Source organism: Neopsephotus bourkii, unplaced genomic scaffold, assembly GCF_033783945.1.
Source record: "Neopsephotus bourkii isolate Nb327-2 ecotype Australia unplaced genomic scaffold, CSIRO-AGI_Nbou_v1 NB_107, whole genome shotgun sequence".
Lineage (NCBI taxonomy): Eukaryota > Metazoa > Chordata > Aves > Psittaciformes > Psittacidae > Neopsephotus > Neopsephotus bourkii.
This window is the reverse complement of record NW_026900624.1, coordinates 1,135,767-1,160,596: the sequence shown is the minus strand read 5'-3', so window position 1 is coordinate 1,160,596 and position 24,830 is coordinate 1,135,767. Positions and strand designations below refer to the sequence as shown.

The window sequence follows — 24,830 nt, the reverse complement described above, 5'->3', positions numbered from 1 at the left end:
TCCTGAGACTGCTGAGGAATGAACATAGCATAGGAATGTGAAAATGGTTATCCCAAAGACAGGATAGAAGAACAGAGATCCATCCATCACAGGGTTCTATTTCTGACAGCAGATGCTTAGGCAAAGTGAACTGAACAGCATGAGCACATCCAGTCCATTCCCAGTCTGTCCCTTTCAGCTTGCAGAGATTTAGGGATTTCTGAGTGGAAGGTTTCATCTAGATTATAATGATTCATGACTACTAATGCCTCTTTCCTCTACAAATCTGTTCTTTTTATACTCAATGTCACCTGCAACCTGAAAGGTAGCCATCACATTCCTTCCTCACTCTTGTCTCCAGGCTTCATGAGCTGGTGGGTCTGCTCCTCGGTGTCATCGTCAGCCCTAAACATGCACGTTAGAGCCATGAAGTTCGGAAATACAGTGTTACCACAAAGCCTTTCCTTCTTTAGTCTCAGACAAGAGCTATCATGCTGACCCCATGAAACATGTCCTCCTGTACAGAAACTAAAAACGGAGCAGTGAATTCTACCCTCAACTATCACAGGGAGAGGATATGTTTCCAGCCTACCAGTGTGGGTGTGTGGAGACCTAATCAGGGAGAGGTTAAGATAACTGTCATCTTTCAGTTACAAATTGGAGCTGAAGAATGGAGGCAATATTTATGTATTGATTATCTAAAAATATTCTTACTCAGATTTTTAATTGGTCTTTGAGAGTACCTCACAAGCAGCAGGAATACTGCCCGTAATACTGGTGCAGCTGACCTTATAAAGCCCTGCAATGTACTATAATTAAGACCCACTAAGGAGAAATAGAACATTTTACCATTAAAATTCATGGACTAGTTTTGGGCTGTTCATACCCAGTGCCAATCCAAAAGAGATTATTTTCAGTACCTGGTATTAAGCAGAGTCTCCTTCACAAGCAGTAGGAGAGTATCTGAATAGCAAGAGTTGCCATTTCCAGGCACTCTGGCAGCACAAAAAGCCGTTAAAATACGTGCAGTTTTGATGATTCTCAAAAACCTTCCACAGCCTCATGGAAGCAGACTGATGGCTTAAATTCAGGACTCTTAACAGGTCCCGAATTCCCCTCCTGTGCTAGGTTGTTCCTAAAGCAAGGTCTAAATGATGTAATAAACTGTAGGATTATCACCCTGTATTGAGTACCCTGGATGTTATCGGTAATGAAGACCCCAAAAATACATATGCTTTCTGCTCCATTGGTCTTCTGAAGCATAATAAGGTTCAGAACTCCACATCCAAAGGATGTGACCAGCAAATATGGTGCCTCTATGGAATTATTCAACATACAGAGAGCACATCTGCTTTCGACATCCAGCCACTCATGAGCAAGAAAAGACAGCTATCTGCTTCACCCAATGGGAGCTGTCTTCTGGAACAAGCAACAGATCAAAAATGGTGCAATCTTTTCTTCATATGCCTGCTGTAAGCTGTGATGTTGAGTTTTATGCAGTTTTTTGGGCTTTTGGGCTTTTTTGGCATCACAGTACATTTCACTGGCTGGAATTTCTAGTGGGTTCTGATGCCTGGATACACTTACCTGTATCGTACCTACTCACTTAAGGAGCAAGCTCCCTCCTCCCCCTCTCCTTTTTTTTTATAATTATAATGAAAAGTCTTACTTAATTTTGAGATTTCAGAATGAATCAACCCTGTTGGTGCTAGAAAAGAGGTCTCGCTATCTTTTGGACTGGAACAACCCTTTTGTGGAAATTAGGAACACAATACAGCCTATTACAGTCAAATCCTTTTTCTGACCTCAAAAGCAACTTTGCCAAAGTAGAAGCTAGTTTGTTCCATCTTTTGACAGTCTACCTGTAAGAATCTTTCCTTGGAATGTATGAAACATATTTTACATTAGAAACTGAGGCTTACATAATACTAACCCCCCTTTAAGGAAGAACTATAGAGCTACAAAAAAGTTACATTTTTCAGTCAAACATTACAGGAACATAATAACTGATTATTCAAAGTCTTTCTCATTGCTTCTTGAATTACAAGCTATTTTTAAAGTAAAATGGGCCATTACCTTCTCAGAAACTTTGCAAATTTTGTGTATATTGTCTATTTTGTTCAGCATAAGCTAGAGTGATCAAGAATTTTCTTAACTGTTTTAGCACACTTATGGTAGACTGGTCTCAGGACATTACAATCTTGCCTTGGGATCAGCAATATTCCCTGTTTGATGCAAAGCCACGTCTGGCTGCCAGTCCCTGTTTTGGACAAGTTTCCCCTTGTGAGAAAACTCTCTGAGGGTGGCATAATCTAGAACATCCACAGAGAGTGGCATTTTGCAGGCTTTGTGAGGTAACTACATAAACTAACAATAGCCAGGAGAGCCGAAATGTGAGGGTGAGCAGTACTGATTTTAAAATAACCATACATAACTGATTGCAAGAATGAATGAAAGATCATATTATAACAGCAAAGAGGAGACTGATCAAAGCAGGAAGAAGAGAAAAATAAGTCTCTGAAAAGAGATGAGTTTATAGATACATCCCCCCCGGAGAAGTAGAACACCCTCAAAGCCACCACTTAATATTGTTAATATTATCTTTGAAGCCCCTTATTGAGAGTGTACACAGGTCCCAGGTAGGTTCAGTACTTGTGTGTGTCATGTGCAGCAAAAACTGACATAGAGGATGCAGTTTCTGCCCAATTCAAATACTTTTAAATTAAACAAGATAGATAGCATTGAAAAAACAGTGCTTTGTCCCCTAGAATTCATTTTTTTTTATACATGTTGTTTGCAAAAGTGCTAGAATGAACATTTTAGGAGACTTTAGCTTAGGGACAGGAGTTTTCAAAAAATGGCTTTTGTCCTAGAAAAGTGATGAATGAAATAGGCTGAATGACTAAGCAAAGTGATAGAAGATTTCGGGCTCTGCATCATCTGTTATCTAGTTCAGTTCTTAATTTCAAAGTACTGCATAATCACCATGTGACAACCTGTCACTCAGCTCTGTGAAAAAAGGTCTTCACTGTAATTGAGGCAAACTGCACTTCTCATTAGGAGCTTTGTGGAGGCTCCAGAGGATCAGTACTCAGGCAAATGAACTGTCTCTGTATTCAGAAGGGAGGTGTTTCCAGCTCACGCTTGAGGTACAAACATGGGAGAAATTTTATTTGGTGCATCAAACTTGCATTGTATTGAACACAGCCTGCAGCTAGAGAACACTTAAGTATGCAGGCTAGTTTCTTTGACATTTATGTCCCTTCTCCATATGGATATTTCTTGTAAATCTATTCTTTAGTAATATGAAAATCAACTTAATGAAGGGAATAATAAATGCTTTTGAAATCTGTTTGCTTTTTGCATGCTTCATTCTATATGGGAAGAAGTTCTATATACACCCAGCAGAAACCATATTGAAAAAGACTGCTCCCCTGATACTGTTAGATAGATAAGATACAGCGCTACTGTCAGTGTGAATTCAAATGTTCACTTGAGTTTATATCAGCCATTCCCAGACCTTGTAAGAGTTTCCTGCCAAGAAATAGTAGAATGACAGAGCTTTCTGGTATAATTATCTGCAGGAGTTTATTCTTTTAATGAGATATATGCTACACATCCTGCCAGTCAGCAAAGGAAAGAGAATGTGTTTTAAACAACAAATCACATCTAACTAATACAGATCTTCCAAAGACCATTCACAACCAAATGTGAATGCTAACAAGCATGTGCACATTTTGTGATGAGAAAAGAGTATCTTTTGCACAGTAAATTTTCATTTTTGAAGGATTCAGTTCTAGCTTCCTTGATGATTCTATGTTCATTAAGTTGTGACTAAGCTCATTAAACATACATTTCCTTTTTTCCTTTAGACTGCCACAGTTTCAAGAACCATGTTTTTTTCCTTGCCTCATAAGTCAGGTGTTCTTTTGGCCAACACCACTCGCTCTTCTTTCATTTTTTTCACACCGAATAACTAAAGGCATTAATAAAAATACTATAGTTTGATAAGTAAAAAAAAAAAATAATCAAAAAGTAAAGCATGCCAATGGAAATACATCTTCTTTTAACATTTGTAACACATCAGGTACTATTTGTCATAGAAAGCAAGAGACTGCCAAGAAAAGGATTCTCACTGAATTCCAATGACTCTACTAGATTTCCACTCTAATGCCAGAAACCAGTCCTTTCAGTAAGTGCTCCCTTGCCATGGAATTTAAATTTCTTTCAAATATCATGGATATGCCTATATCATTTCAGGTGACAAGGAAACTCCATTCCAAAATGTACTGTTCTTTGGCTCTGAAGGAGGTATTTTGAATAGTAACCTCTTGAAAGCAGAAATTTCTAGAATATTTTTCTTCATTTCCTGGACTGAAGACTCCTATGTATTTACTAAATTCTGTAAAGAAATGGATTCACGCATAACCCTTCCCTGTTGTGTGCACAGACTGCCTGAGGATCTAATTTGTACAAGTGATATAACTGAATGTCTACGTCATTACATATACACTCCTATATAAACTCAAAACACATTAAGGATTAACCAGAGGCCTTTACAGGAAGAACAGAGAAAAAAAGTCTTGCTGGGGACCTCTTTGAATCCCTGTTATTATAAAAGGGGTAACAGCTGTTATCAAGCATTGCAAAGTGGAGAAGACCTAAGATGATTTCAGAGTTTCACACAATGAAAGAATTCACTTTACTGCTGCTTAGACTTATTAAATAAGGCAATTTTTGCCACAGCCAGCAAATTTAATGACTCCCAGAGAAACTAGGTTTGACAAGTTCTGCAGAGTCTGAGAATAAAGGAATTCATCACCAACAGGAAGAAGTAGGGTAACATTGTCCTGATTTGAAATCAGTGGAAAGGGCAGGCAGAAAAGTCCTTCCTACTCCATACGAAAGATGCAATGCCATCAGAAGTGAGGCAAGAATTCTTTTGTTCCCAAAATTGCCTAACCCCAACATGAAGGGAACAAACTGGGATGACAGTTTACCCTCCTGAAGGACTGTTCAGTACTTGGTTCTGCTACTCCTACAGATAGCCAAAATGCTGATTATCATTGCTTTCAAAATAAGCCTCCTGTGTGCAGTACAGGCACATTGATAATAATTGGGGGCTGTAACAATTTATAGCTTCCAAAACTTTGCCTCAGGTGGTTTGAACCCTGTGCTTCAGTATCCTTCTATCCCATTAGATACAATATACCACAACTGCTTCTGTAAGTGGGAGATGATAACTGGAGGTTTCTCAAAACCAAAAATACTCCCTGATTCTGTAAGGAATGTGTATTTGTCTTACTATCATTGCATCTAAATTTGCCATCTAAATGCTTTACTTTGCTTTTCTCCTTTCTAAGAGGAACTTCCTTCATACAGGTGCACCTGCAAAGGCATCAGAAGTCTTCACCATAAATAACCATTTTCTTCCACTCATTTCTCTATTTTCCTCTGTGTTTTGTTTCTGTTACTTGATACCTTCTGATCTGCTTAAAATCAGAGTTTAGGTTGTCCTGGTTGAGCAGTACTTCTTTTCAAGCTTGCACAAGACAATTTTTTAGAGTTTTTTGTTGTTTGCTTTGATGGTTTCATTTGTTTTGTTTTTTTTTTTTAATATAAGGCAACTTACTGCTTATTAGCCACTCTAACACCCAAAGTAACAGTAGAAATCATCAGCCTCAGGCTCCTTACCAGCTAGAAATAAAACTGGTAGTGAAGCAAGCTGAAAAGGAGCACGGTAACACTGAACAATATCCACAGTCCTTCCTCTTTAGCAGGAAACTACCTATGAACTTCATTCAAAAGAAACAGCTCTCAATTAAAAAGAATTCATGATAAATAATAAAAGGTGTCATTCTGGAAAGAAGAAAAGTGGCCAAGGGAAACAAAATAACATGCAGAAAACAGAAGTGGTGTGTTACTAAATTTAAAAAATACAGATCTTTTCTTTCCACGGTTCTAGCCTCTCAAATTGATAAGAATTAAAAATGTCCTTCTGTACACCCTGTCATGCTAGACTGTCTTCATGTTCAGAGTATTTGTTAACCGGACAAAGGAAATTTCAGACTAAATATAATGTATACTACTCCAACAGTGAGACCTGCTTGATTGTGATAACAGCACTCCAATAGAAGAACCCAAAATATATGAACTTTTTAAAATTAGACCGAGCAAAAACCTGAGAAATTTACTGTATGTAACAGCAGGAACACAGATTGGAAAACGGTGGTGCAAGATCTGTTACCTGAATGGTGAATGTATGACGGAACTTTTTCTTTCTAAAATACCATAACTATTTGCAATGTTTATACGTCTTAGCTAAGGTGCTACCATTGGTCAGCTAGTGTACAAGGCTAATTATGAAGATACAGCTGTTAATCTGTGGCTGAGTAAGAATGAACAGCATACAATTTTAGATTTTTCTCTTAGAAATGCTGTTTATTAAAATTGCTGCCTGACCATAATCTTTCTTAGACTCTACTTGTGTATGGCTCAAATGGTTGTAATTTAACCTGGATACAGAGATAAATTTAGTGTTCTTATATAGAATTAAACAGTCAGACCCAAATAATAAAAACATTGTTTCATTCAAGGTGAAACAATGACACTGTAAGTTGGTTAAGAGAAGATTCCTGTCATACAACATATTTATAAAAATCTGCAGTCTTTAAGGCTCTGGGTACCACTAACTCCTCTTAACTTCAGTGAAGCTCACACTACTAAATGCCACCTTGAACCAAGCCTCCAAGCATGCTCTCTGCAGGTCATAGATGCTGTTATTGCAGAATATGGTAGGCAAAAGTAATCTCATAAGACTGTACTGAAAGATAAATTCCTCAAAGAATCATCAGCCAAATGATGTTCACTAATGAGCTCCGTTTTAGGAATCCTCTGGGGTCTAGTAGAAAAGGGATTTTTTCTTAACCATAAGCCAGCATACATTGCCTGTACATTATTCAATATTAAAGCATAGGCCACATCTGTCAACACATAGACATATAATGCATAGCAGCTCAGACTGAATGCAGTTACTGTGCACATTCAAGATACTATTTTTTCACAAACTGATGCAGGGCTTTTTTTGTCAATCATTTAGCATGCTGCAATCATGAGCATATATGTTCAGTAACAACAACACTTTTGTAATCGTAGTACTAATTTCTGTACAAAAAGAAAAAACACAAAAGCTGAAAAAATAGAAGGACAAACAAGTGAACAGACGAACTGAAATAAAGCATATGGTTATGAATCAGTGCAAATTCTTAATTAATCTGTACTGACAAAGATTATGGTGAGTAAATAGTATGTGTGCATGAAACTCATGGCACTAGACCTGCATAGCAACCCACAATAAATAAAATAAATTTACAGCTTCTACAAAAATTAAGCTATTTACTATTAGATCTGCAAGGCAATGGAAGTACACTAAGGGACAGCACACAGAACTGTCTGTCTCACATAAATACACTCTTCCCCTTGGCACCCAAATAGCTGCACACAGGGTGCAACATGCACTTTTCCTGAGCAGAAACCCTGGAAGATTGTGAATGACCTTCAATATAGAAGCTACAAAACTGACTTCATGAGCAGCTGTAATTTGCTCTACTCAGGAAAGAAATTCAGAGTTTAATTTTCCCGTGAAGAATGCCTGAATATGGCCAGCACAAATGTAGTCCCGTGTTATAAGAAAAGATTTTTCTAAAATAGCTCTGGCAATTAACATAACAAGGAATGAACTCAAGATGTCAATTAGAATTTGATGGTTCCCAGGAGATTCTGGCTTTCTTTTAAAAAGTTTCCATTTGTTAACCAGTTAATGTATGTTGTAAAATCTCCTTCAGATCTAGAGTTTTTGTTTGCATTCTAGCAGCAAGACTTTGATCTATGCCTTGGATTGTGCTTTTGATCAAAACCAACACTAGTGTCAATTACTGAGTTCCAGTGGGGATGCCTGTAGCCTCTACAGCATTGCCATTAGCTATGGGCTTATCACAATTAAACATATATAAGGGGGAGCAGTATTAAAAAATAGTAGCCGATGCTCTCTCTGCTTTGACATTTTGGATATCACTCCATGTTGTATGGTTGTTTTTTATGATTAAACTTACGTTTTTATTTCCCACTTTCAGATGTCCCAACTGTTGTTGCTCCCCATAATCTATAACTGACAAAAACATACTGAATGTAGACAAAACATCAGTCGATAGGTCTGACAATCAAAAAGATTGATCTCCATGCAAGCATGATCTGATGCTATTAATAATACCACTTCACAACATCATGGCACATCACACAAGAAATGGAACTTAAAAAGGTGTCAAGGCAAGTCTGTTACCTGGCTGATCCGCTTTTGCTTTTCCACCAGTGACTGGTAAAATACTAGATCCAGAAGATGAGGCTTCCATTTTTATTGACCCTCTGACTTGTGGGAGTGAAGGATGCCCGACCACAGGTGGACGCTGTGACACTGGGTAGCTTGCTGCAGTTCTCCTCTGATAGATTTGTACTCTCTTGTCAGCCCCATGAATAGACAAACTTATACCTAACAGGAATAAGAATTAGTATTGTTAGGTACGAGAGACCAGCATGGAATAACTAAAATATAAACATTGCCATGGTTTAAAATGGAGCTGTAGGAGCCTTCTTGAAGGAAAAAAGCAAACCAAACCAACCTATAAAACCAAGATTTTTCTATGAAAATTAAGAACGCGAACATCTTTGGTGCTGTGCTGCAAACATCAGTCAGCCACACTAATAGATATTTAAAGTAATACACAGTCATGGCTTACTGCATTATTGGCCTGCAGGAGGAATTATCTTCCATTCCTTCAAAAACCCCACACAGCTTACACAGGACAATACTAATGAGGTAACTACCACAGAGTTTATTAAATGACTGTTCTGATTGATGGACCAGAACTTGGCAGTAATGGCTCTTTTTCTTCTGAGCATTCACAAATGTTAGGAAGTCTCATCATATGGAAAAGATGCTACACTTCATGTGGTAACTAGTTTTTAAAGAAAAAACAAGGTCTGGTTTGAACAAAACAGTGAGGCTATCAGCAACAACAAACATGACCTTAAGCTTGAAAACAATTCCACTTTCATCAGCCCTGTGAAACATTACCTACAACAGTGGAAACTGTCTTTCACACCAAACATTCTCAATTTTGTCACATAGCCAATTTCTAAATAGAAATTGTGATGAAAAAACAGGCTTTACTTTTCCAAACAGAAAAGCAAAGTTGACATTTCCTATGTGCCTATTTATTGTGCGTTCTAGAAAGAAACACCATTTTACAGTAAAAAAAGCAGTTTCTGACTTCCTTACATGCACATTGATGCAATTGCTCCAACTTTATTTCAGTTACTCTCAGTGTACTCTGGTGAAAATGGTTAGGCAATCTCTTGTTGGCAACAAAGCTGAATGATAATTCTGCGCTAATGCGTTATGCTTAATTTAATTGTGACTCTTACAGCTTTTATCAGCAACCACTCTTTGTTTTAGAAAACCAAAGGAAAAACCCTAACTAGATATAAATGGGCAAACGGAGAAACAGATGAAAAAGCAGACCCTAAAAACTGGAAATGTGGATCTAAGCACACTGTAAGTTGCAGTAACTCAAAATCATTAGACATCATTGACTAGATTACACATTTCTGTGAAAGGGGTCACTCACCGAAATGTCCAAGAATGCCTTAATGACTCTGCTCTTCCAGTCACATTGAAAGACAATGAACCTCTAGGTCACTGAAGAGGCTTTGAATCCCTGAAATATTAATACACTTCTACCTATAATACACTACCAAGGGAAAGAGAGCTGCCACTTCTGTAGGCAAATTGTGAGCACAGTGTGGCTGCACATGAGGAAAAGCTGTGCAAATTGATCTTCTTTAAGATGTCTTTGTTCATTCAGAATTGAAGCTGCACACTTGCTACCTGACTTTGCTGCACTTAGCAGAGCTGATCTCCTACAGGAAGTGTGAAGGGATGAGGACCACCTGAAGCAACTGCTCAGATACATCCTGGTTATAGAACTAATGTAACTGTTGTGTCTCCAGACTCTTGAAATCACATATCCTTTAGTACGGCCAGCAAATCCCATTTTTTTTTCCCATCTTGGGAAAGGCAGCGTAGTAATCCATGTGAGCAGAATGACAATGGGCATGCCTGGATGACACATTTCTTTGTCCATGTTAGTCAACAACATACTTCTTTGATCATGTTAGCCATATAGCTTAGCCATAAGGGGCTTCAAACAGCTAAGCCCCAGCTGTAAAATGAGCTCTTTATTTTTTGTGCAATCACTAAAACTTGTGATGCTCAAATTATTGCTCAATTATGCCCAAGGTATTAAAAAATCAATTGCAACTATTTCCTTTTATCATCACTGGTTGTCATATAATTTAAAACAATCATCTCTTGGAAGCCGACAATGGAGTCACTAAGTTACTCTGCCAATGCTAAACATGAATCTGGCATGAGCACATACTAGCTTCATCTCAGTAAGGCTGTGATTTCATTCGGTCATGAAATGAGTGATATATTTTAGGAACTGGTTCCAAACATAAGCTGGCTGCTACATTTCTCTGAGGTTCAATTGCTTCTTCATGTTCTGAAAACAGTCTATAAACTCTCATGCAGCTGTGACTCAGCTTCCTAAACACATTCTGCAGCACTTTTTTTTTCAGACATCAAAATAAAGGATACTGCAGTCAGATCATGAAGAACTGCAAAATTTGCAGGTGGGTCACATACAAAACTATGTGCAATCAACAGCTTGACTCTGGTTATATGCAACCATTCGTTTCTTCCGATAAAGAGAGGTACTATAAAATTACAACACCAAGCTACATGAGAAAGAATGTGCCAGCATTATTGGAATTTTTACATATTATCTTCTGGACATATTTAAAACCTAAAAGTTCTCGAAAACTACTACAGTTTACACCAAAGGTATGTCACCAGTATATTCGACATAACGGGGTTCTTCACCCCGCTGTCCTTGCCACTGCAGTTATTTCCTTCTCAGAAGACATTCTCTTGACTAGAAGAGTGAATTTCCATTATTTTCTTGAGATCCAGGTACAGGACAAAGATGCAAGTGTCCTTATTTAATTACCATTTCAGATTTTTCCAGAAATAGACTAGATCTTGCTTTTCTTTGAACATTTCTTTTGTTAAACGAAAAGTCTGCAAAAATGTAAGACAGTAATATTGCAGTAAGCTGCAGTGATACCTTGTTTTCATGTGGGCGAAAGTCCTCTTAAAAGAGATATTGGCAGTTGAAAATACATCCCCAGATAACATGCAGGAAAGCAGAGACAAAGAGAGGGGAAATCAGTAGAAAAGCTATAGGAAATAGCACATATAGCTTATGGGAGATGAAAACCTGAGGAGCTATCAGCATTAAGCAGAATCTAGAGTAAAATACATCTCACAGGCACCATTTTGACCCAGGGCTGCAGTGCAAATTCAAGTGAAGGACCTAATGCTAGCCAGTAGCCATAGCTGACTGTTCGTTCACTGTGGAGGAATGGCTTCTAGACAGGGCTCAGTCACCTGCTTTTGGCTGGCTGCAAACCAAGTATTTAAGAGTGGAAAGTAGAAGTTTAGTGTTTTGAAGCTGGACAAGATTTGAGCCTTCAAGTATTATATGTATCACTCAGCTCTCTTCCTTTCTTGCATGCAAAAATCCTTTGTATTTTCCAATTTGCACATGGCTTTCTCTTCCTTACTTGTGTTTCTATCTTTTTCTTTTCTCTTTTTTTTTCTCATACAAGCTTCTTGTCTCCATGAGAAGATCTCTTCTTAGTGGTCTTTAGCTCTCCACTGATGCTTCTGCTTGAGCTTGCAGATTCATGTAAGAGAAACACCTTCACTCCTTCCCTACCAACACCTCTGCTGTGCAGTTTGCCAGCAGGGATGAGCAGTCTCTATTCTGCTTCCGGCTAACTTTTATTGCTCCCAGATTTGTCTTTTTACTATAAATTTTCCAAAGCAGCATTTATTTCTCATCAAACATATTTTGCCTCTTACAAAGCAGTAGTATACTTATGACACTGAAGAATTCATAATGCTCCACACAAAACCTGCATAGGAAAACATTAAAAGTGAAGTATTAAAGTACTTCCAAGTCAAAAAGCAATAAAATGAAACATAAGAGAAAGGAGGAAGAAACTACTAAAAGTAGAAAACACTACAGTTTGATTGCATCCAAGATTTTATGTGACGGTGATATTTGGTTTTTTGGCTCATCAGATGCTACAGTGATGAATGACCACATCCTGCATTATTCAGAAGTCTCTGCCAAGGCATCTGCCTGGGCACCTGCTTTGGTCTTGTCTGATCCATGGCCAGTAGGTGTTGCGCACCATGCACCTCTCTGCATGGAGCAACACCTGCACCCAGTGGACCTTATCCAGCATGCCTGTATTGTTCATCTGGGCATACAGCAGTGGCTCTGGTACTGGTGGAGATGGCTCTAGCACCAGAAGTTTGGTCAGCAAGGCAGTGTATTTAAATTATACTGTACTGGGACCGAGGCACTTCTCCACTTAGGGAGACACCCTCCCCATAGTGACTGTCAGGTTTGGGTCAGCTCCAGTTCTGTTCCACCCTGTACAACTTTGGTAACCTATTTAAAGATGAATTCCTGTTGTAGGTTCCCTCCTGGTGTGTCTGTCTCTATCCAGAGATAATACAAACATGAGTAAGCAATAATAATGCAGTGCAGAGTTACACTGTATAAACAATCCATTAGGTAATAGTGCTTAATTAGCCTCAAGTGCTCTGACCTGCTTTGTAGACTTTGCCTGGGATAATAAGCTGCTGCTGGCAGGTGCAGTTAAGTCATTTTGGTTTGGTACCATCAGAGTGCCAGTGCTCATGTGGTAGACAGATGACTCCAGCTATTTCTCACTTCTATATGGTTCTTTTATTCTACTTCAGCCCTGTGTGGGGGCCTTAGGAGAAGACTGAGATAGACCCTTCTTCAAGGCCTTTTTCAGATCAGAGGAAGTGCAGGGGATCACAGGGCAAAAAGTGAGGAAGAAAATTTCAGATGCAGTGTCACGTAGGGCCAAGACAAGTAAAGTAGTGCTGGAAAGCTTGCAGTCATCAAGGCACAGATGAGCAAGGTCATAAAGAAACACTTTGGGAGCATGGGCAGGGAGAGGAAAATGAGGTTTTAAGGTGCAGTATGTAAATGGGCACATTACATATTTAGATCCTTTCAACCTTTTCACCCTGGAAATTTGTCTGCCTTAAGAAGTCCACCTAATTTCCCCACCTTAAGAACTTAAGCATCCTTCCCTCACCTTGTGCAAACTGCCACATTTACTGCTATCGCCAATGGTGCTCTGCAGACAGCTTCAGTTTTTTCTTTCTGAAGCTAGCCTTGGTAAGGGGGAACTCAAAAAGAGCAAGCAACATGAAAGGTTTCTCATGCTAACCCAGTTTCATCTGAGACTCAGCAGAGACAGTTATGCTTGATACCATGATGAGCTCACTCTGAATGCTAGGTGGAAATGAACGAGCACAAGAGAAAAGTTCATCTGCTGTCCTCTGTACACATGCCTCAAAGCACAGTCTAAAATCAGTTCCCTTTTTTCATCCCCACTCTATGCTTTACTTAGATAATAAACACATGCAGGAAAGCATGGCTTTCTCTCTCCACACTTTGGGGGAAAATGTCACAACAGTGTTAGGATTCCCACTTTAGATTAAATCATTTTTCAGAAGTTTAAATATTACCTCTTTAACACAGTATCAAGTCCCTTGCCATTGGAAACAAGTGATTCAGGAAATCATATCTAAACCCAGATTATGCTTCAAGTGTATCTTTTAAAATGTTTAAACACTTCTGACTACACATCAGATGTAAAAAAAATCCCCACAAATGAAAACATTTAAATAAACAAACAGAAATGCTACTAGTTATAGAACTTTCCTGAAACTGGACTGGCTGGACAGAAAGACTAACCTCTGCATCTTGACACACGTGTTGTTTTCTGAGCTTTACATGCTTTTCCCTGCCACTCCCTCCCAAATATTGGAGAGCTGACAGGATTTTCAAGACCCATAGTAGTTTCAGAAACTATTCCAAAAATGCTACTTTCCCCCTTACCTTCTATCAAACATTTTGTCCAGCTGGATCCTGAATTTATGTATTCTTTCAGCATATTTAATTTTCCATGGAAAGAAACCACAAAGCTTAAATACACAGGCTGTAAAGGAACAGCTCTTTGTCTGAAAAATATCATCCCCAAAGTTTTATATTTAAAGAGATGATGAACAGCCACTTCCCTTTACCTCTCTATTCCATTCATGATATCCTATTGCCTCTCTCCCAAGTTTAAGAGACCTGGTTTATACTGTTGGCCTTCACCGATAAGGTATTGTATACTTCCAGTCATCCCTGGTCACCCCTTCTCTGATCCTTTGTTTTTTTAAGAAATGAAGACCTAAAATTTCAAGAAGTAACACCAGAAATGCCCATGATGTTCAGGCTGTGCCTTCAACAAGGATTTACAGAGGGGCACAACGATGTTTCTAGTTTTGTTCTTTCCCTTGTAATTTCAATTGCCCCAAGATACTTTTAAGCAGACTCTGCCTCCCTGTCACATTTGCCAGCACCTCAGGCAATTTTCCAGTGAAACAGGGATCTCCCTGCTAACCTGCCTGCTTGAGATCCCTATGTCAAGCAAAATCTGCAGGAAACAATACTTTGTTGTTTCATTCATTTGTATATCTCATCTTTTTCCACTTCAGTTGCTTTCTAGGTCTCATGTTTATCCCTTCTGTAAGAGCATCACCATACAGCCATTTTGTGTCAGCAAAACAAATCTTCACGAAGGTGCATTACTTTTTACTACATTTTTTTTTTATTACCCTCCTTCAATGGGAGAAGGGTAGCATCATCCTGTGCCTGCCAGTCACTGGAGGTGTTAGGATCTGCATTGTGAACTGTGATCACAGGTATGTCTGAACTAGAACCAGGACCCATGAGGAAGGGGCTTGTGTACACATTGAGTTTATGCAGCTTTGTCTGCACTGATTTATAAATGAACAGTTAAGGAGCAGGACTCCAGGGGGACATGTGTTTACACTTGCAAATGTTCTTTAGGCAAGAATAGCTTATTCTCCCCTACAGAAGTGGCTACATTATGTGTGGCATAACTGCATTCAGAGACAGTGTTAATTTAAATCTGACAAAGTCCTAATGAATAAAAGGATCATCCTTACCTTAGGTCTACCATGAAAGGGTTGTTTCTATAGCCCTGAAGGTGGTTTATTAAATTACAAACTAGCATTCAACAGCAATTATTTAGCATGACTGAAAAATTCCCATAGTGCTCACAGGGATGCAAGATAACCTGAAGCCATGAAAATATCTTGAAGAGTCATGATAATCTTTCTTTAATGGTCTACAGAACAGTATGAAAAATGACTTGTCTTCCTTAGGCCTGAGCGAAGAGAAAAGCTTAGTTAAGTGAATGTAAAGCTGGTTTGGTTTCTGTTGACTTATCAGTGACAGTCATGGGCTTGTTACAGGACCATCTTGCCAAATGCAAGGTGCTGGCCACACAAATTTTATGAGCAACCCAGGTGAACAAATGGAAGGATTTTTTCCCCGAGATACCTAATCTGATTATAGATCTTGTATTTTTATATCTAACAACTCATTATTTAGTTCCTCCCTACAAAAAGAAAACACACAGTATAGTCCATACGTGCTGCTATATTTTCTAGACTATTGGGATAAATGCCTAAAAAACGTGTGTAAAACATTCAGTTCATCCAGCAAGCTCCAAGCAGTGTTATTTATTTATCACCATCCCAAAGGACTGAATTCTCACTGGGGCTGCCTGCATTTTTGTTGATTTACTTTATTGTTACAACTGGACTTTTGATAGTATTAGAACCACATTCTGATGAAAAATTAAAAAAATTAAAACATTTTAAAAAGTTTCTTTGCTTGCCCCAGTATGGAAATAGCAGTGAGAAATGTTTTGTCCTGAAATCTGATAAATACAATAGAAATCAAAAACTGAGGCTGCTAAAACATTTTCAGTAGTATGCTTCTTTTTCAAAAAAAAAAAAGCCAATTTGTTAGGGGAAAAGAAAAATGTCCTAAAGTCAAGAGTTGTTGTCAAAATTTTTGTTTAGAAAAATGAATCTGTCATCATCTGGACTGGAATATCGTGGCTTTTTACTTTGTAATTACTTGACACTATGAAAAGTATAATCTAACATGTCAAATAGAATATAAATTATCAATTAGAATACCAGTTGCCTCTGAGCAAGCCAAAAAACAATTACTATTTCAATTGCTAAAACACCATCTGCAATACCAATCATCCATTAATGTTACTGTAATATCCAAACAATAAGAAATAATTCAAAACATAAATATTTAATCCAGAAAAACAGTTAAACAAAATACAGTGAAAACGAGAAGTCCAAACAAGATTAAATATTTCAACTATCTAGAAGCAAATTCTGATAAAAATATTTTAAGGATTATGTTGAAAAGTGACTTCAGAAAGTGCTTTAAAATGATTCAAAGGGGAAAAAAATGCAATATTGGCATTTCTGTGGATTAGACATTCTGGCCTTTGTTTGGCCATATCTATAAGCAATTGGAATAGATTTGTGCTAGAATGAATGTAGGTTCATACAAAACCCAACAGATTTGTATCTCAATTTCTATCAGAATAAATAACAACATGTCAGCATTTCTTTTTTTTCTTTTTTTTTTTTTTTTTGAGGCAATAGCTATTTCTTCCAAAGAAAAAAAAAAAAGAAAGATAGAAGATTGGATCTCTCTTCTTAAGTGGCACTTACTGATTTGGAAACTATGCAGTAACTCTTGTCTAATTCATTTCACTATAAATGCACAGCATTTACTAGCCAAAAATAGAACAATGAGATGATTTAAAACTTACTTTCACTTGTGTTAAGCACAGTGTTCAAAATTAGTTTCTTTCTTAACAACTAGCAATTACTCCGATTTTCAAAATCAAAAGCATTCTCATTATATCTGCACTAATTTTGCACCTCTTGTCTATATACATACAGTAAAAGGTGACTGCACACATAACAGTGATATGTGGTACAAACAGCAGGACAAACCACAATACCCTGTGAACCAAAGTGCCAAGTCAAGTCCCAGATGCTTTTTACTGGCTGAAGAATGAAGTGAAGCACTTCCATGCAGGTATATTTTGAGTGTAGGTAGATTTAAAAGCAGATTATTTTTTTTTCTGCATCTTAATTGTGCTTCCTGAATGTCAACTGCTACATTTTAAGTACTGCAAGTCTCATTTTCCCTCATTTAATCAGATATTTTCTGTAATGCAGAACAGTGCAATCAATCTGAAACATCATTTGTGAAACAGGAAAAGACCCAGAAAGCTTCTCAGATGGGTAAAAAGGCTCAGGATATGATGTGTCTGCCTCCACAGTGAAGACAGTAATGATTTTCAACATGGCAACTAGGCTTGATTTAACTTTTTCTTTCTGTGTCCTGTTTCAGGGGACTGATTCACCACTGATACTCTCTTGCTACTCCAGCACAAGGTCAGCCCCAGCCATGCTCTGCAGGTGAACCCACAAGCAGCAGGTCAAACATAAGCTCCTGCCTTCACCCAGCCTGTGCCCCAGCTTTTACAGGCCTGGTGTCAAAATGCTCTCTTCCTGCAGACAGTTTTATTAACTGTCAATTGACTTTTACTTTGCTGATAATTTTAATTAGACCCTATACAGCCAATGTCTTCAGGGGCAGGTCCCAAAACAACGTAAGTTACTTCTCTTCCCTCCCCCAGATGGAAAGAATCATCTTACACTTTACTGCAATACGGGACATATTTCTTGGATAAAATACTTTTAAAGTAAATGTGCATCTGGACAGATGCATATCTGACTGAACATGTCACAATTGCTGGTTCAAGCCCAATACCTAGCAAGGTTTTTGCCCTCTGAAACGACCATCCATCATGGATATACATGCTGTTCCTACAGCCTGGGTCCCATTGGCACATCCCAGGCCCCAGTGCTTCACATGTTCAGGGTCTGACATGGGACCTCAGCTGGAGGGAGGCCCAGAATCTCTCACCCCTGCCTGGGGAAGGGACTCTTCTGTAGGCTAGAACAACGTGCTCTGGTATGCTCTAGCAGAGCTTGAACAAGCATCACTCTGTTAGGGAGAAGCAGCAGCCTCCACAGTCACGCTTACTGAAACACCTAAGCCTGCAGTCAGCCTCCTCTATGCAAAAGACATGTTAACAAGGGCCAGTTGTGTCAGAAATTCTGAGGCATGTGTACCACTTGTCCTTCTTTCTTGCATCATTAATTTCCAGCACACTCTTGGCAAATAATGCTTTCAGTTATAATAAAGCCTATGGTGCCAAGCTTTCTAAATGGTCAAAAAGTGAGGGTGATCCCCAGAGGAGATGGCAGCTGTAGTGTGCAGCAGATGCCAGTGAAAATCTGTGTTCATCTGCCACCTCATCCTTCTGGCAAGACTCCAAGCAATTAACAGTAACAAGATGCTATTGAAAAGAATATGTAAACCTGTTATGTTCATTCATACGTTCCTCATAGGGATCCAATTGATTGTTCACAACTGATGGTGATCTGGATTGAACAAAGCCCAGGTCTTGTTTAATTCACTTCTGAGCTAGATTGTATTTCTGATCGAAGACCAATAAAGTCTGAAATACAACAGTAATCACATAATGACTGAATTTGGCAGATTAGTATATAGACATGGAAAGAAATGCTCTATTGACCAATACCATTTTATTTTCTCTATCTATAGCAGAATCAGAAGAAATTATAGGAGGCTATAAAAATACAGTAGCTACATTTGAGGATGTGAGGTCTATAACATACAATTTCAGTACAAGGCATCCCATGCTCTAACTCACTGACTGAATAACAGCCTTGTGCAAGGGCAAGGTCCACCACTCTTTCATGTACAATTAATTTTCTGATACATTAGCAATCCAGAAAAACATGCAGAGTATGCAAGATAGACCTTAAGCCATGTTTTATGCACTACATATAACACTGGATGTTAGTTGGATGTTCCTAAAGGTTAAGATGAGGCACAGGAGACATGCAAATTGTTTGAATACACCTAAATCAGTCTGATTATAGAATGAACCCATAAAAAGAAACATACGCTTAAATGTAGCTCCTGTGACTGGTGTTTTCCCAGTGAAAGGACATTCACAAATACTCTTTTATAAAACTTTCCTTTCCTTCACTCATCTCTCTGACCCTCCATTTCCAAGTACTGTTCATTCATTTCCAAAACCATGAACAGACAGTAAAACAACAAAAAGAAACCCCCAAAACCTAAAAAAATACTTATACATAGCAAATACTGCAAATATTTGTAAGCTGTATTCTCTAGTGTTGCATGTATATTGCAAGTTATATTTGTAAGAACATTTCAGTCAAAGAATGATGCTGAATTTGTTCTGAATACCAAAGGATTCAAAACAACCCGACAGTTAAGGAAAAGAGGCTGTTTCTCTTCACAGATATCATTTTCCCAAGAGTCAAGAACTTTGCAGTTAAACAGATGCATAGAACATATTTTTTATGAACACTTCCCAAACTGAAATCTCATCACGAGAACTGCCTATACAATCCTGAAACTTGTTAGCAATGTTTCTGAGCAGAGCTTAACGTGTCATTAACTGGAACTGCCTTTGAGCAATACACAGTATCTGAACAACTAAAGTTGGCTGTGAACTGTGCTCCTACGATGATATACCACCTACAAAGGGGAAACTCAAATACGGGAGCAGCAGTGTGTTGAGAAACCATGGTAATAGCAAAGTCTGTTAATAGGGCATTTATACCTCAAAAAAAAAATAATGATGGCAGCCTAGTCATATGAACAAAATGAAACAAAACAAAAAAAACCAAACCACGAAAGATAACATCAGAGCTTTCCAAATACAAAATCCTTTTTTGTGTAAAACCAAACCAAACCCCACCAAAAATAAAAAAGCCCAAAATAAAACAAAACTAAGACCAGCCACAAAAAAAAAAAACAAAACAACAAAAACACCACTCAACACCATGAAAACAAACCAACACAACCAACCAACCTCATTCCATCCCTGGGTGTGTGCCTGGTTAGACATAACTACATAAACCTGTCTTATATACTCCCTGAAAGAAAGAACGATGTGTACCTCTTTGTATTAGATCTCAAAATGGCACTGAAAATCATAGGTCCCACTAGATTTATCTGTTCCTTCATAATCCTACAGGAATACAAGCCTAAATCCTGACATGGCTGGATTTAGAGACAATGTTCTTGGTAAATTTCTATGAGGAGTTAACCACCAACCAGAAACATTTTTCTTCACTTGTGAAGCAATATCAGCCTGCTTCCAAAGACTATTAATGGATCATAGCAGTCATTATTACAATTGCATGAACAGCAATCTGGAAATAGATTTCCAAAGATTATTTTAAAGCCCCAATCAATATGTGCCTAGGAGTGAAAGTATTAGATGAGTTAGAATTGGAGTGGATGAAGGTTTGGGAGAAAACAAACATTAGATAAGAATAAAATCAGAGAGTATTTCTTCTCAAATCCTAATAACATTCACAATGTTTCAGTCTCCTTATGCAATATCTCTCCTTGCAGAAAATTGGGCATGGTCTTCATTTTATAGCTACTTACAATACCTTCTTCAGTGATCAAGTCACAGCAAGGAAATGATTGTTACACTCTTTCCCTTTTTCATAAACTTTTGGATTCACGGTTTTACTCCTGCCTTTGCAACTGTCAAACTTATTCCTCTTATAAGACATTTTTCAATTATGTGTCTCCACCTGGACTTAAAAAAAAGTAAACCTAAACCAATCAAGATAGACAATGGATGCTGTCTATCGGGACTTCTGTAAAGTCTTTGACACAGTCCCCCACAACATCTTTCTCTCTGAATTGGCAAGATATGGATTTGATGAGTAGACTGTTTGTTGGATGAGGAACTGGCTGGATGGTCGCATCCAGAGCACAGTGGTCAATGTCACATTGTCTGAATGGACACCAGTGACGAGTGGCGTCCCTCAGGGGTCCGTAAGGGAATCAGTACTCTTTAATATCTTCATCAATTACATAGGAGGATTGAGTGTGCTGTCAGCAAGTTTCCAGATGACACCAAGTTGAGTGGCACAGTTGACACACCCGAGGGATGGGAAGCTATCCAGAGGAACACCACTGCCTAAATATTAGACCAAATAAAATGATGGTTCTTAAGTTCTAAAAACTGCTGTCCAAATGTGCTTGAGATGCTTGGGGCTTTTATTGCTTCCATAACCGTTTCTTCCTTCTTAGAATTTAACAGTGAATGTCAAAATGTTTTATATATTATCTTCAATTAAAAAAAATAATCTCAAAGCAGATACTTTAATCCAACCTCTGTGAATAACCATAATTTAGAATTCAGTGATTATTCTCCCTGACTATTAAATTCACATTCAGTGAATACAAAGACTATATAAGTACTTAATTCACACATAGTGATGGATCCGTCACTGCTTTCTTTCTAATTTATACATGTGCAAGAGACTCTAAATGTATGAAACAAAGCTCTTTTCTGGCTCTCATTGCACTGTGCCACAGCTCTTCTCCTTAATTTTAAAACTACTGTTCACCATTTCTATAGAAACAAACATATGTTGTCTGTAAAAACATGTCAATGAAGATGCACCTTTGACAGCTGCAAAACCCAAACCCAGCTTTCTCAGTAAAAAGACTATGTACTAGGTTTTGTTATGTGCTAATGGACAGTATGAGAAATATTTTGACCTAGCTGTAATCACATCTATCAGAAGAGTTGGGGAAGGAAAATATCTGACAGCTTGTATCCAATTTTTCAGAAAGTTATGGTAATTCACAACAGTCTCTTCTCCTTTGAAAGATCCGTGTTCAACTTACGATCACTTGGCATGACCTACAATCAGCTTTCTTGCAGACACTATCCCATGCCTCAGTGGTATTTTGTAAAGGTACCACCAGCTGAGCTGTTTCCTGACCAAACACCTTGTCAAGCTTTCAGCCAACTTTGGAATTTAAAGTCAAGTTCCTGAGAGGACCCTGTATGCATGACAAAAAAAACAACCCTTCAGACCTCACTGATTGTATCCTCCATTACAAAAGCACAAAAGGCAATCTTTTACTTACTCACATTTCACATGAAATAAAAATATCACTGTGTGATAGCAGAGACATCTCAAAAGAACACACACTTCAGATAACTGTTACTAGCTTGACTGCTAACTTTGCTCTAAAAGTTAAACTTCTCTAAAGATGTTACATAACACGAATAATTCACTAATTGAGCTTATTTTTAACTGCACTTTTAATTGACTTACTGAGGTATTGAACTTAAGGCTGCCACCTTTAAATGACTTATTAGATTAATAAAATAAATTTTAAAAAGTCTTTCCAAAAGTTTCCCCTACTTAAAGATGCTTTATAATCTGTTTCCTCCAGATATGCACTACACAGAGAAATACCTCTGGTGTGCTGACATGCATCATCCAGCCCTAATCCTAGCAGAACTAGCTTGCTTTCTCCAACCTGGGGACAAGATCATTGAAATACAAATGAACTGCGGCCATACAGCTAAATAATGCCAGGCAGTAAGCTCCCAGCTGAAGCCCACCATGCAGCTCCAGATGTCAAGAGTGTGGCTCAGCCAGCCACCCATAGGCAGCTCAAGACCTCGCAATTACAATCACAGATGGCATGGAAGGAGAAAAGGAAAGTCCTATTCTGACCTGCACTTTTGCACACTGTGTGAGTGGGGGAACACTCCCCCACACCCTGATAAACTTTAGAACCATTACATTCAACCTCAGTGGAGCCAACTGGAATTTTTTAGCAGAAGGTTTTCCGTGGTATTTCTGTAATTCGATTAAAAGCAGCTGTCTCTTGCCAGTCCATCAGCCTCCCCACCACCCTTCAAAACCTGCACTAAGGTTCTCTGTAGAGAGCCTCTCCCAGTCTCCCACCTCCTTTGGACATGGAAAGTTTCATTCTAAAACATTTTTATTTTGGTGATTTCAAAATGAAACACCAGAGTTCCCATTTCAGGGAAAATACCAGGATTTTATCTGATATACAATATTTTCAATAGGGAATTTCCAATGGCAAAACAAATTCCATGTTCCTTGGCCCTAATACACACAGATAACAGGATATATAATAATCCATCTGAGTACTGAAAGCAATTTAATGAACACAGAGATGAGTGCTGAAGTTACATTTCACTGAAATGTAATGTGTAAGGGATTTTCTTCTTTCAGTGCATCAGCAACTTGTTTTCTCTCCCCCCCCCCCCCATTCTGTCACCTCACTTTCTTTAAAAAAAACAACAAACAGTGTTCTCCAATAAGATTCTGGATATGTGTGAAAAGGTAGCCCAGAACCAGGAAAAGGAAAAATAATGTTTTAAATATGAGGGAGACATTATCAAACCGCGAAACATAAATTCACCTAGATGATATCTAGTGATATCACAACTATCACTGCCAGGCTCTATCTAGTTCTCCAAATCTATTTTAAGCCGGTGTTATGAGATTAGTTAGCATGCAGCATCCTTAAGAAAACCCCAAATAATCATGATCGTATAACTTTTCCTTTCTGCATATAAAAGTCCCTCTAACTGATTCTTGTAAAATCTTATATTCTTTGGGAACAATTTTAGAAGCTGTAAAAACTCACCTTTCTCTTAGACGAGCATGCTTCTTAAAGGCAACTTCCTATGTTTGGAAATTCACTGTAGAGGTTGCCATGGTGATTAATTTTAAGAGTGAAATTCTCCCCTTTTAAAGTTTTTTCTTTAAAGAAGAAATGCTCCATACTAGGGCCTAGTCCTCAGCAAGGCAAACAGGAATGAAAATCCCATCTTGATCTTGAAGAGTACAGGAATTAGCCTGTGTGTAACTGAAACTTCAGCAACAGAGACAATTTCAGAAATATATATATTTTTACCTAAAAATGAAAGAAAAATACATCCATGGGAGAAAGAATTTAGGGAGAAAGGCAACATCTTCCAGTAGTCAGCCAGCAGGTAGGTTATACTAGTGAAAGGAAGGAGGAAAGTCAAAAATGGTATGGTAGTGGTAGCTGGAGCTCAGCAGAAAAACAGCAAAGTAGAGTCAGCTGAGATAGTTTCATTTTGTGTCAAGAGAGAGAACTACATCTCCAAAAAAAGAGCCTAGAAGCCAGAGGTCACTAATGGACAGCTCTTTACCCATTTTCTTTCCAGGGTTCAAGATATTGTTTCACATGGATGGTTCCCATCTATTGACTTCTCTGCACAATGCTGTGCGGAGCTACATTAAACCTTGGCTTTCCACACAACTGTGTTAACTGCCAGGGAGCAAACAAATGTGCAGCTCTGTTCCTGTAGTGAGAGATGGAAAAGTACCAGTTCTTCTCTAAAAAACATACAACATTCAACATTACATCATGCAACTTGTCACTGTATAAGCTGTCACTGCAGAAATAATAGCAAGTGTTGCACCAGTTCAGTACCCAGGCAATTTATGACTTCCTCATTCACATAAAGCTCGCAGTATTGTGAGACAGCTGCATTATTCATTATCTGTTTAATATTTTATCACTCTAGACAGAAATTTCTATACAAGCACAATTAAAATGTCTGATGTAGACAGAGTTGATTTTAATACAATCAAATTTGTTTCAGAGACCTGCTTGACCTTCAATCTCTATGGTTTAAAAGGTGAGAAGGAAAAAAATACTGAAACTCATGTGGAGCAGTGTCTGGGTGTCACTCATTTT

General features: G+C 38.2%; 1 protein-coding gene across 4 annotated transcripts in view; it reads right to left on the bottom strand.

Annotated features, from left to right (window-relative positions):
- Window positions 1-24,830, bottom strand: part of LOC133214447 (anoctamin-4) — a 187,759-nt gene that overhangs the window by 120,835 nt on the left and 42,094 nt on the right. For all 4 annotated transcript variants that reach the window (XM_061357348.1, XM_061357357.1, XM_061357373.1 and 1 more), the window contains exon 2: window positions 8,318-8,524. In XM_061357348.1, coding sequence (XP_061213332.1) covers window positions 8,318-8,387 — 70 coding nt within the window. In that variant the 5' untranslated portion in view covers window positions 8,388-8,524. The remainder of the gene's footprint in view (window positions 1-8,317; window positions 8,525-24,830) is intronic.